We start from the raw sequence: 12,605 nt of genomic DNA on the forward strand, positions 1-12,605 counted from the left end.
ATGTGAGTAAATGAACAAAGAAAAGCAGGGAAAGGGAAGAGAAGGTAGTCTGTCTATATATTTAGAAGCATTTGTGCCTCCTCATGCCCTGCGCTTGGGGCTCCGTCTCGTCAGATGTGCATTTGATTAAATAGCAGTAACAATACAGAAGCGTTTTCTACCCAAAAGGGCTTTGTCCTCTTCCTTTCGCTGTCCTGTTTTCTCACTGTTGAGGGTGGGCAGGAAGCATGAGCCTGCCTGCATTACTAGATGTGGATTTCTTATGGCTACTGAAAGCAGCTGGGTTTCAAGTGCACATCGAGCCCCATGGAAATATGAAGTTGATGCATGTTTGCATTTGGTTCTGTTCCACTCAACAAGATGAGCTCTGTTGCACTGCTGGGTTGTGTCAAGCTAATAAACAAGAAGTGGAAAGTATAGGGGAAGGCAAAGCTGCCCTCAGCTTTCATGCAGGGCACAGAACTGATAAGAGCTGTGTGCAGATTCTCTCCAGCTTGGAGAACAGCTTTGAGATAGAACAGCCACTCCTGTTACAAATTTACTTCCTTTGTAGTATGAAGAGCTAAGTCTGCTTCCTTCTGTGCCATTCTGAACAGAGACTTTGCTTGTGTATTCTGTAGCACAAGTGAACTGTCAGGCAGGAATGGCGCAGCCAAGCTATAAACTGACCAAAGCACTGGACAGAATTTTCTCTGCAGCTTTCCTGACATGCAGAGGCAACAAACATTTAGCACGCTTCTCAAAATTTAATTCAGCAAGATTTAGCTCTTTTGGAGAGCACAACTTCAGTAATGTGTGGCTATTTAATTCTCATTGTATCTTTGCTTACAGCCTATTGTGGAGCTAAGTCTCTCTGAGTTTACTTTGAAATGAAGAAGGCGTGTTTGGCTTGTGTATTCCTCCAGAGTCATTGACTGGGATACTCTTGAAAAAATAAGAGATAGACAGTGGAGGAAACATTACTTAATTGGAGCTGGGCGGGAGCAGGAGTAGAGCTATTCCTGTCTCCAATTAGACAGGCAGATGCTACTTTCAGGTGTGCTGTGAAGACATTTTTGTTGTATGAAGACTGGGTCTTTTTGCATATGAAACCAGGCAAGTGTCCAAGCAAAGTGCCATTCACCAAGTCATATAAAGACTTCTCTCTTTGTAAAAGGCAAGACTAAGCTGCACAGGGGCTGTGAAAAATGGTGCAGATTTGCATGGAGGCCTCTGAGGCCAGAGTTCCTACCAAGCATGTATATGATGTGAATTGGTTTGGAGGGGAGTGGAAATCATAATAGCTCCTCTGTTTTAGTATGGGCATGATATGGCTGTCACATTGCTGGAGGAGAGTTGTGATGTGGCAAGTCTGCTATCATGCAGTGGGCAGTTCTGATACATTATGTACTGTGGTTCCCTTAGCCCTTGCAAGCCTGCTTTCAAGTACTCTACCAAAGTACCTGTGGTATAATGCATATATTTTGCCTAGGGCAGAAAAAGAGTGGTAAGCCCAGTAGATTCATGGTTACGTGTGGAAATGTAGGGATCTTTGTACCCATCTGGCTGCTGGGGCTCTGTAATGCCTGAGCAACACTATCCGCTTGCTGCCAGGGGTGTTCTTCTGATTGGGTGATCAATCTCCCCATCTTCAATCTCGTTGGCAGGCATCATGAGCTGGCAAGGCAGAAACAGAGATTTGGTCCCCACTTTGATTTTTTGGACTTGAATGCAGAACTGAGCATGCAGGGTCAGTTTTCAGTGATGTCCATCAGTCCAGGCCATGTGGCTGTATTCCCTTCATGTGCCCTGAATAAAAAAGTCTTCTTCATGGCTGCAGAAATACAGGTAAAACAAGTCAAGTGATTTGTCTGAGGCACTCCAATACTCGTCTACAGAGTTGGGACAAGAACCTTAGTACCGAGACATGCCTTTGTCTATGCCATCCAATAGATTTTGCTGACCTGACCAGCTGGTGAACAGCCAGGATGCCAATGGTGAAAAAGGATTTTTACAACCTTGAGTGTGACTTAATTTGGGATGTGGATGCACAAATTGATAAGAGCATGCCTGATACTATGAAATGCGTGATTACAATAGTGTCCCTGTGTTCATCTCTCTCATCTTCAGCCTAGAAATGATAAAGGTAACTTCTGTGATCCCTTACAGAATCATAGAATGGATTGGGTTAGAAGTGCTCTTTAAAGCTCATTCAATTCCAGCCCCTGCCATGGGCAGGGACACCTTCCACTAGACCAGGAGGGGAATGTTGCGAGTGTTATAAGCTCTGCCTAAAATGTACCTCAGAATCCCACAAGGATCTCAGACTTGCTCTCCTGCTGATCTTGAAGATGTCCTTATCCATTTCTCATGCTTGGGATGGGGCTTGCAGCATCAAGCTGCATTTTTGGCTGTATAAAGCAATGCTTATAGCTCTCTATTGCTAGGCAACGTGAGCACACTGTGCCTGACTGGCACAGCAGACGCAGCCAGGAAGTGTTGGAGGCTAACACTGCTCTACCTTGCAGGTGCAAGCAGCCTCCAACCCAGGGGAGGGCTGGCGTTACATGTGTGCAAGGCTTTTGGATGCCAAAGATGACTAGCATGTGGGTGTTTCTTTTGGTTTTGTGGTGGGTTTTTTTTTGAACAAAGGTTGTGGCAAGTTTTGCAAAGCTGGATTGGATTCTGCTAGGAGATTGCTTGTGGCAGGGCTGAATTGCAGCATCTGGTGGGTCTGGTTCCCTCTGTAGTTCTGCCTGCTAAGGGCTTCTGCTAATTGGATGTATTTTGCCACTGCTGATCTCTTACAAGACATGTTTAGCACATTATACATGGGGAACCCTGATACCCTTTGTCTCAAGAACACTTTTCTGTGCCTCAGTTTCCTTGCCCTTTGAAGGGGGATAAACAGGCATCTAGCTGTCTATCAGTGGAGCTAGGGATCTTTCAGCTCATGCCCGTAAGATTCTTCTAACTTGCTAATGTACCTGCATGTGCAAACAATAAGCTGTGGATATCCAAGCCAGTTTTTTGTGCTTGAAAGTAAGTGCCTGGAACTTCATGGCAAGGAGCACAGTGAGGGAGAACAGGAGCCTCTTGTGACTGACAGAGCAGTTTCCTCAGGCAAGGAGGGTGTCCTGGGTGTGAAGGGATTGATGTCTCCTGATGCAGTGTACTGCTTGCTGTTGAAGTGTCTGCTTTTGAGCCAGTGTGAGTTGGGGAAAACAGGCATGTCTTTGACAACAAATAACTAACTCCCACTCCACCTCATTGGGGTTTTCTCAGCCTGAGAAGCTTTGTCATGTTGCATATGCAGTGTGTTTACTACAGGGAGCTCTGTGGTTTTCAGGAGAAAAATAATGCAGTTATTCTACGCAGCTTTTACGATAGTGAAGCCAGCTGCTCTCAGTATTTGTGATGTCCCCTTCTTTAGTGCACATCTTGCTGTGCTCCTGCACGCTTCAGCCTGTGTGCTCTGTCTAGCACTGAAGGTCAAACTGCAGCCTACCTGCGACTGGGGTGGAAATTACCACCATTTCTGTTATCATTAGCAGTCAGGCACTTTGCAGTCACTGGAGTACACTTCAGTGCTGTAAGGTGTGGACCCCCTGTCCATATCTCTCTCCCTTCCTCCCTCTACTCTGCCTGTCCATCCCTGAGAGCTCAGGTGAGGCTTGAAAGGGTGTTTAAGGTGAAGGGCAGGTTAAAAAGGCTGCTGTACCTGTACTGTCCAGAGCCTGCAGCTTATTGGTGGCTTCTGCTTCTCTAGACCTGTGTGACAGAGACAGCAAAGCGTGATGTTGTCAGAGCATGGCACTTGCTCAGCATGGTGACTCACAGCCCATTGAACTTGAGAGCCTCTGCTGTAAATGCCACAGTACATGGCAGTACCAGGCAATGAACTGAATACTCAGGTAGTCAATACTTACAGCACCTTTCCTACAAGGTGTTTATTTTCCTTTCTACCATGGTAGCTCTCAGTCAAGGATCTGTTCAAAGTAGGTAACTTTGAGCCTCTCCAACCATGTCTTCACACCACAGGTCCTCTAGCTATGCCTCAGAACCACACACCTATGCAAAAACTTGTCTTACTTGCTTTCTGTGTGCTGGAGAACTGGCAGTAGCTGAAGAAGTCATCACTATATAACTTCTTACCCAGAAAATGGGACTGCCTGTTCCTACAGGCTTCCTGTCCCTGTATGCCTGACTTGTGTTGCTCAAGGGCAGTAAGTGGAATAGTGCAGTTGTTGGCTTCATAGAACTGATTGCACAGAATATCTCTCTAGTGTAGACATCCTGTCTTTAAGAGTGTGTGTCTTTCTAGTTCACTGATGGGCATGCTTACATGCATGTGGAGAGCAAGAAAACACATGAGTCACAGCCCCAAACTAACATATTTCCCAGGACAACTCTTGAGGCAGACCCTGGCCCTTAACTGAAGCTTCTCTTTTGCTGCACTGCAAGCAGAGTTCTGTTTCCTCCAGCACTTCATTATCAGGCTTCCCTAGGGCTTCTCAGCATCATCCAAGTTTCAGTGGTGTTTTGCAATGCTTTTAACGGATTTTCCTCTCTTCCACCTTTCTAAGAATTGAAGACCTTTCCTACAAATTGGATAATGGGCCCTGCAGTAAGAATGTAGCATACTCTGCAGTAACAAAACCTGTTGTTAAGTGCAGAGCACAAGCTTGGGTACAGCTATGCAGCAAGAACATGATGGCACCATGCTGTTGTGCTCTCAGGTGCATACAAGACCTGCTTATCTTCCTGAGAACTGGATCCAACCCTCTCAGCTTTGTTGGGGTCCAGTACCTAGAAGCAGTTACACAGCATAGCAATGACATCATCCCCAGGAGAAAGGGAATTACAAGGAAGTAGGAACTCTGCATGAAGGATGGGTGGATAATGACATTATTAGAAGACCTCCTACAGTGGTGTTGCATAGTGCTGCTTTACAATACTGTATGTTGCTATGAGCACTGGAGTACAGGGGCTTACAGTGCAAGGAACAAGAGAAAATCACATTTAAAATGATGCTTTTAACTGCCTCAGCTGAGGCTTGATTTCTGCTCCTGCTGTTTCCTTTAGCAGGAGTGGTCATGGAGCTTCTGTTTAGGAGAAAAGACTGTTGCTCAAGGCGCTATGGGGCCCCAGATCCAAAAACTGACAGCTGCAGTTGGGCTGTGGTGCAGAGAGTGAGATGTCACCTCTGCTGCTCCTGTAGTGGGATGGAGATGAGCGGGTGGCAGGGACTGAGAGTCTGTGTGCTAGTCACAGATCTGTACTTAAACTTAGGCCTTCCAAATGATAGAACACAGATGCTTTGAGCTTCTGCTCAACATTAAAGGATGAAAATCCCAGTGCATCTTGCAAATCCCGTGGAAAGTTTTGTACCACTTGAGTGTAGTAGGTATCTGTTCTCTTCTACAGCTAGAAAAGCAGAGTCACAGATATTAAATTAGACCATTGAGAGCACCTGATACTGTCTGTGGCAGAGTAAAAGACAGGACCTTGAGTCTCCTGTTCTCTTCCCAGTTGTCACAGGCATAAGTTTGTTGTGGCTCATCACAGGATGTAGCCCTGATTTGAATGCTATGGTTGTGAGCTGCCTGATGTTCCAGAGCTACAGTGTGATTACAGAGAATATAGCATGGCTTCTCCTTGCCCAGTCACAGTGTTTACATTTCCAGCATGGGAATATACAGGTTTGGGCTGTGATCAGGGTTTTCTGGGGGGATGGGAGGAGATCAGATTGGCACATACTGCTGTTCTGGCATGGATCACTTCCTATGCTTTGAAGAGTTGGGCCACTGAAATTGTTTTGCTGAGCATCCCTGTCTTTCCTTTCTCTGCAGAGAATTAAGAAAGATGTTGACAAAGGCACCCTGCATACAGATATGTTCCTGCTGAAGTTTGAAGGTGCAGGCAAGGAGGAAGGTAAGCTACTGCTGCAGCTAGGAAGGCTGTGCTGGAAGTGATGCTGCAGGACTGTAAATGCACATCCTTTCTTTTCCTTTGAATAACAGGCAAAAAAAAACCAAGCTTAGAACAAAATTTCCCTTTTGAAAGCACTATGCCCCGGTGTTTGCTCTGGGGCTAAACACAGAAGATGAGGTGGCTTAAGTATTTCTTCTTACTCCCAGAAGTAGCGAAGTGCATTTGTATACTGTGACTAGCTTAAAAGCAAAGGGGGCTAAGGTGAAGGAAACAGCAATTACAGGGGGATATTGGAGGAATTGTGTTCTCTTTGCTTCTGTGTGCTGGAGAATGAAGATGGGCAGAATTCCTCACTGCTGAGCTCTGCAAAGGGAAATGGGGAGTAGGGTTGACTGAGCAAAGCTCTCAGCTGAAGGCTTTAAGGAGTCATAGTTCTCAGCTTTAGGTGACTTGATTTCAAAGCTGATGTAAATGGTAGCTCTGACACAGCAAAACCCTGGGGGAATTGGAGCTGGTTGAGAAACTGGCAGAGCTCTGGAGGAAGGTTGGGATATACTTTTTGTCAGAGAATCATTTCTAGCTCACAGCATCATTTATGTTGACACCTCCCAGCTGGTCCTGGAATAGTCTGAGATGGAGTGGAGGGTCTCCAGGCTCCTTGCATAACTATGTGACAAGCTCTGGCCTGCACAGGCAGCTTCAGGAAAAACTACAAGGAAAGATATTTTAGGAATTTTTTTGGTTTGTATGTGGGAGGGAATTAAAGCAACATGTTGAAAGTTCCTGGTCTGTGGGACATTTTGATCACTGCTCTTCTGTTTCACAACAGAAAATCTTTGCGGTTTTGGAATTCTCAGGTGGTGGGTTGGCCCTGGCTGGACACCAGGTGCCCACCAAAGCTGCTCTATCACTTCATTTGGACAGGGGAGAGAAAATATAACTGAAGGCTTGTGGGTCAAGATAAGGACAGGGAGAGATCAGTTACCATCATGGGCAAAACAGGCTTGTCTTGGAAAAACTAGCCTAATTTATTACCAATCAAATCAGAGAAGGTTAATGAGAAATAACAACTCAATCTTACAAACACTTTCCCCCCCCACCCCTCCCTTCTTCCTACCTTCAACTTCGCTCCCTATTTCTCTACCTCCTCCCCCTCAGTGGCTTGTGGGGGTTGTGGTCAGGTCACCACACACCTCTGCCACCTCTTCCTCTGCAGGCAGAGGACTGACTCCTCACACTGTTCTCCTGCTCCAGTGTGAGTCACTCCCACAGGCTGCAGTTCTTTACGAACTGCTCCAGCGTAGGTTCTTTCCTCAGGCTGCACTCTTTCAGGAGCAGGCTGCTCCAGCATGGGCTCCTCAGAGGGTCACAAGTCCTGCCATCAAACTTGCTCCAGTGTGGGGTCCTGCACAGGGTGCAGGTGGATATTTGCTCCACTGTGGGCCTCCATAGGACCACCATGGTCTGCATCATGGGCTGCAGGGGAACCTCTGCTCTGGTGTCTGGAGTACCTCCTCCTTCCTTCATCACTGACCTTGATGTCTGCAGAGCTGTTGCTCTCACACAGTCTCACTCCTCTCTCTGGCTGCAGTTGTGCAGTTTGGTTTGCTTTTTTCCGTCTCTTAACTATGTTATCCCAGAACTGCTTCCACCGTCAGTGATGGGCTCAGCCTTGGCCAGTGGCAGGTCCGTCTTGGATCCAGCTGCATTGGCTCTGTCAGGCACTGCTTCTAGCATCTTCTCTTCGAAGCCATCCCAATAGCCTCCCTGCTACCAAAACCTCACTATGCAAACCCAGTACATCTCCACACAGGAAATTCCTGTTTTAACAAACTGTTTGATAGTGGTGTCTTACAGACTCTTAAGAGAGAAGATTGGGTTGTGATCTCATTAGATTACCTGGAGCAGGGATATTACAAAAAAACCCAAACGTAACCTAGATATTATAGGTTAGTTTGGTTGTTTTATCTGTGAATGTCTCTGAAATAGGAATTCCATCGCTTTCCTTAGAAGAGAGTCCTTGGTTCAGGGAATGGGACAAGCTTCTTTGAGCTGAATTTCTAAAATCTGAAAATTGTGATTGATTTCTTTAAACCTGATTGTCTTAAAGTAGGATTTGGGAAGGAGGTTTGGGTCACATATGTTGCCTGGATTCCAGACCCTGTTTCCATTATGCACTATTTATAGTTTATCTTACTGAAATCGTGGTTTCTTCAGAAACAAGAGTGCCTAGCCAGTGCATGTGCTTCTCCCAGCCTATGTTTTAAGGATTTGCTCTAAATCCAGAGTAGAAAGGATTGGAGCAAAAGCAAAGGGTTTAGAGCACAAGCCTTCTCCTGCTCCTGAGCCTTTTTTTTTTGAGTGTGGTTGGGTCTCCTTACAAAGAACTGTAATTATTTTGGGAGTTAAGGCAGTGATTCAAACCGGCAGGTAAAGTACTGTAGTAGAAGAGTGCTGTAGAGGAATGAATATGGAGTGGGATTCCTGGGTTAACTGAGGCACATTTCCTTGGTACGTGAAGGCTATATATATGTAATCCTTGCTTGAACTCCACCCTCTTATAAATGTGTATGCATGTTTCAAGAAGCTCCTTACCCCAGAAAGTATGCCGTGAAGACAGCCCTCTGCAATTGCTTTTACTGGAGACACAATAGTTTTCTAAGGGTAGAATGGATGTGCTATTAGCTGTGTGCATAAAGTGGAAATATAAGTGGTTCTGATTAACATTGTACTGTGCAGTTCTGAGAAATCCAAAATGGGTCATAGACTTACTCACTGGAGTACTGAAGGGCATAGGAGATATAAAAGCAACCAGGATTCTCCTTTCCTGATGCTTGTATTTGCTTTTATCCATTACCAGACAAGTGGGCATGGAGTCGGCTCAACCCTTCTGGAGTGAAACCCACTCCCAGATCTGGCTTCTCTGTGGCAATTGGTCCCAATAACCGTTCCCTTCTGTTCGGAGGTGTGCATGATGAAGAAGAGGAAGAAAGCATTGAAGGGGACTTCTTCAATGATATTTATTTCTATGACCTCGGGAAAAATCGCTGGTTTCCTGGACAGCTGAAGGTTTGATTTTAAAATTAACACAGATACATTCAGTTCATTCTCCCTGATGGTGATGCGTGTTCTTTGGGCCTTTTTTGGCCTGAAAGAGTGTTCTTGTAGTGTGGAGCAAGCCTCTATTTGTAATAACTTGGGGTGCTCCAAGAGGTGATCCATTAGGTGTGGCTGCTGCACTGATCTGTGACCCACTGATTTTGACGAGGTGGTGAGGCTGTACAAATGAAGCTGGTGATGTGCAACTCTAGCAGATTTTTGGTACCAGATGAATTGAATTCTCTTACTTCATGCTGCCCCTCTCCTTCTCTGCCACATAGCTCCTTGTGCTCTCCATGCCCTGCTTCCACAGTGGGATGTAGACTGGACCCTTCTGTGGAGGCAGGAAGCCTGTGAGCCCTGATGGTTGGGCACAAAGTGAGAGTGGTTCGGGAGCAGTCTCCCTTCTCAGGAGTCAGGCTGAATGTGCCCCATTGTTGTGTAATGCAAAATGAAACAAAGCAGCATGAAAACATCATTACGGTGTTTTACTGGAGGCTGGCTCTAGGTCAGATGTATAAATCTGACATCAGACAGTTCAGTAAAAGCTACTGTGAAAAGATCTTGTGTTGCATTGGGATCAAAAAAACTCCTCTCTTTTCCCCAGTGTTGATGAGTTACTAAAGAGATGAAATATTAACCTTGGCTCATAAAAACTTCACAGACGTGGCCCTCTGATCTGTGATTTTGTTTGAACCACTCTCAAGGGCAAATGAGGTGCAAGCAAAGAAGTTCCTTCTTCCCCACTGTTTCTGGCTTTGCTGTCAAACAGAAGTCAATCACATAATAACAGGCAAACAGGCACTTATATCTTTGCTTCTGCTTTCCTCGCTGTTTCCCAGCTTTTTCACACAGTTCTTTGAAGACCTGGAGTGCTTCCTGGTCATGCACTGTAATTTAGCACCCAGTAATTGTTGTGATTTCACAAAATGTGGGTTACTTTCTCTTGCTCCCATCAGACTATTGGACTGCTTGCATGTCTGTGTGTACCTACAAGACAGAGAGCAAAAGAGCTGCTTTCTGCTTCTTCAGCACATGCTGCCATTAATAGAGGAAGCAACTTCATGCTGTGGGTACTCCAGGAGTTTCACTGTTCATTGTTTTATGGCTGGTAGAAGTTCATGCTGAGTGGGAGGCTGCACCTATTACTTGAGACTTGTAGTGAAAAGCGATTGAATTCTCCCTCTCCTCCCTCCCAGCAGCATCCATAGTACTTAGATTAACTGCTGTACATGCTATTAGGTGCAGGCAGTTCACACGCAGTCTCTTTCTGTTCCTTTTTCCTGTTAACAGGGACCAAAATCAGAGAAGAGGAAGCGGAGACGTGGCAGAAAAGCTGAGGCAGAGGGTGCTGGAGATGAGGAGATGGAGAAGCAACCTCCACAAGGCCCAGTGGAAATAGTCAAAGAGGTGGTGGCAGAAGATGGGACTGTCATGACAATCAAGCAGGTGATCTCTGGACCCGCAGAAGAAAAGGAGAGGTCTGAATCGGAGGAGGAGGAAGACGGAGCCTTGGGCCATCAAGTGGAGCCATGCCCACGTTCGAATGCCATGTTGGCAGTGAAACATGGGGTTCTCTACGTGTATGGGGGAATGTTTGAGGTGGGTGATCGCCAGTTCACCCTCAGTGACCTCTACAGCATCGACCTACACAAGATGGAAGAATGGAAGGTGCTGGTGGAGATGGATCCAAGTAAGTTCTGATGGTGGGATTGCTCTCTCTGCTTTTAGTGTAGCAGCACTACACTAGGGAAGAAGAAAACTAACCAACAAAACAGCAACTGTGGAGCTTCCTCAAGGGTGGTGGTGAGCCTTTGAGTAGTGTTTTTTCCTGGACAGGAGAAAGTTTGGAATTATGTGCTATGCAGTGTCTTATGGTCACAATCACTATGGAAACCAGTCTGGTCCAGAGCTTTGTGATCACGAAAGAAGGTGACCTTGCCCTGGAAGCTCACAGTCTACATGTGGTAATTGGCAAAAGGCATAAAGGAAGGTGTCTTGCTCATGATCATTGAACTGTGAAGTGCTAGGGAGGAGAGCTGACTGTTGTCAGCATTGACACTAACCAGCTTCTCTTCCACGTCTGTTCTGTGCTGCTCACTTCTTCCTGTTTCGTCTCTTCCCATTGTTCCCATCAGATACAGGCACTGTACAGTGAATGGATCTTTGAGGCAGTGAATAGAGCAGGGGTTTTAAGAAGCACATTTTTCTGACCTTGCCCAGATCTTCCATGATAGTTCTGGGTGTAGGAGTGGGAAACAGCTTGTTACTTATTTATTTTATTTTCTTTCTCATCAAAGAAGCACAAGAATGGCTGGAGGAGTCTGAGTCAGATGAAGAAGAGGATGATAAGGAAGGTGCAGAGGGAGGAGAAGAGGAAGAGGAGAGCTCTGAAGAGGAGAGTGAAGATGAGGGAGGTAATAACTAAGATGAATGTTTTCTTCATACTGATATAAAATACAGTACATGCTGGTTCTGCTGCCAGCATGGAGGGCTTTGGCATCCAGGTGAGTTTTGTAGCAAAAGCAGTTTTCATAGTACACTGCTCTCTGGTTAGAAGAGAAAGTCTACTGGTTACTGATAGGATTTTAGGCTGTTACGTATAAACACATTAGCTGAAGAGTAGTCTTGGCTGAGTTGAAAAGCAATACCTTCATTCACTGTTTGTCACCTCTCTTTTTCTCTTCTTCCCGCTGTGTACTAGAAGAGGAGCAGCACCCATCTGTTGAGCTTGATGAGAGCTATGCAGACTACCTGTCCAGGACAGAGCAGTATTGGATTAAACTAGCTCGCAGCAACATGGGCCCGGATGCCAAGGAGAAGAAGGTGGTAAAAGTGGCACATGCCATGGCAAAGACTATTTATGAAGATTCAGTCTAGATGTTCTTGAGACTGTTCTATGAGTGAAAACACATGCTGGGAGCAGTGGTTAGCCCCATGGAACTCATCCTGATGTACCAGGTAGTCAGCATGTCGGAAGGCGTACTCTAGCTTTTGCCTCCCCTGGGTGCCTTTGGGCTGACCAGTCTCAATATGCCTCTTTGGTTAATGCTCTGGATGTGCTGTTGTTCTTGGGCAGGTTGTGGAAGGGTCTTGAGGAACAGGATTGCTGTTTGAGCACTTGTTCTGCTGAGGCTAGCCTCTACAATACTGCTATATTTTTGTTCAAAATTGGTTTGAATCTGTCAAGACAAACTGTACATCACAATGGTTCACTGGTCCCAAAAGCCCTACCCTGACAGGGGCCAGAACGTGTCTCCGAGGGTTTCTACAATAAATCTATTTGGTTACATCATTCTGTTTTTCTCCATCCTTTCATAGCTTTTCTACTTCTTTTTCTCCTGCTGTGGAAGAGGAATCACTGTTCCCAATGTGAAATACATAGCTAGTGGTTGTAAGATGCACCAGCACCCCTGAGATACGGCTGCGCTGCCTGGAGAATCCTGGGAATCCTCTCATACCTTACCTGTTTGAGATCCACTGTAACCCCTGATACACATAACAGTAGAAATATCTTCCTTTTTAATCAGCTGTAGCAGATTTTGCCTTTGCTTGTGGAATCCCCCAGTTCTGTTTCTCACTTGTTTGACAAG

General features: G+C 45.7%; 1 protein-coding gene across 1 annotated transcript in view; it reads left to right on the plus strand.

Moving 5' to 3' along the window:
• Nucleotides 1-12,307, plus strand: part of KLHDC4 (kelch domain containing 4) — a 30,685-nt gene extending 18,378 nt beyond the window's left edge. Inside the window, exons 8-12 of the mRNA XM_061343265.1 lie at nt 5,832-5,913; nt 8,774-8,982; nt 10,306-10,705; nt 11,313-11,429; nt 11,717-12,307. Of these exons, the coding sequence (XP_061199249.1) occupies nt 5,832-5,913; nt 8,774-8,982; nt 10,306-10,705; nt 11,313-11,429; nt 11,717-11,892 (984 nt within the window). The 3' untranslated portion in view covers nt 11,893-12,307. The remainder of the gene's footprint in view (nt 1-5,831; nt 5,914-8,773; nt 8,983-10,305; nt 10,706-11,312; nt 11,430-11,716) is intronic.
• The last annotated feature ends 298 nt before the right edge of the window (nt 12,308-12,605 follow it).

The sequence above is a fragment of the Neopsephotus bourkii genome, unplaced genomic scaffold (assembly GCF_033783945.1).
Source record: "Neopsephotus bourkii isolate Nb327-2 ecotype Australia unplaced genomic scaffold, CSIRO-AGI_Nbou_v1 NB_1824, whole genome shotgun sequence".
Classification (NCBI taxonomy): Eukaryota; Metazoa; Chordata; class Aves; order Psittaciformes; family Psittacidae; genus Neopsephotus; species Neopsephotus bourkii.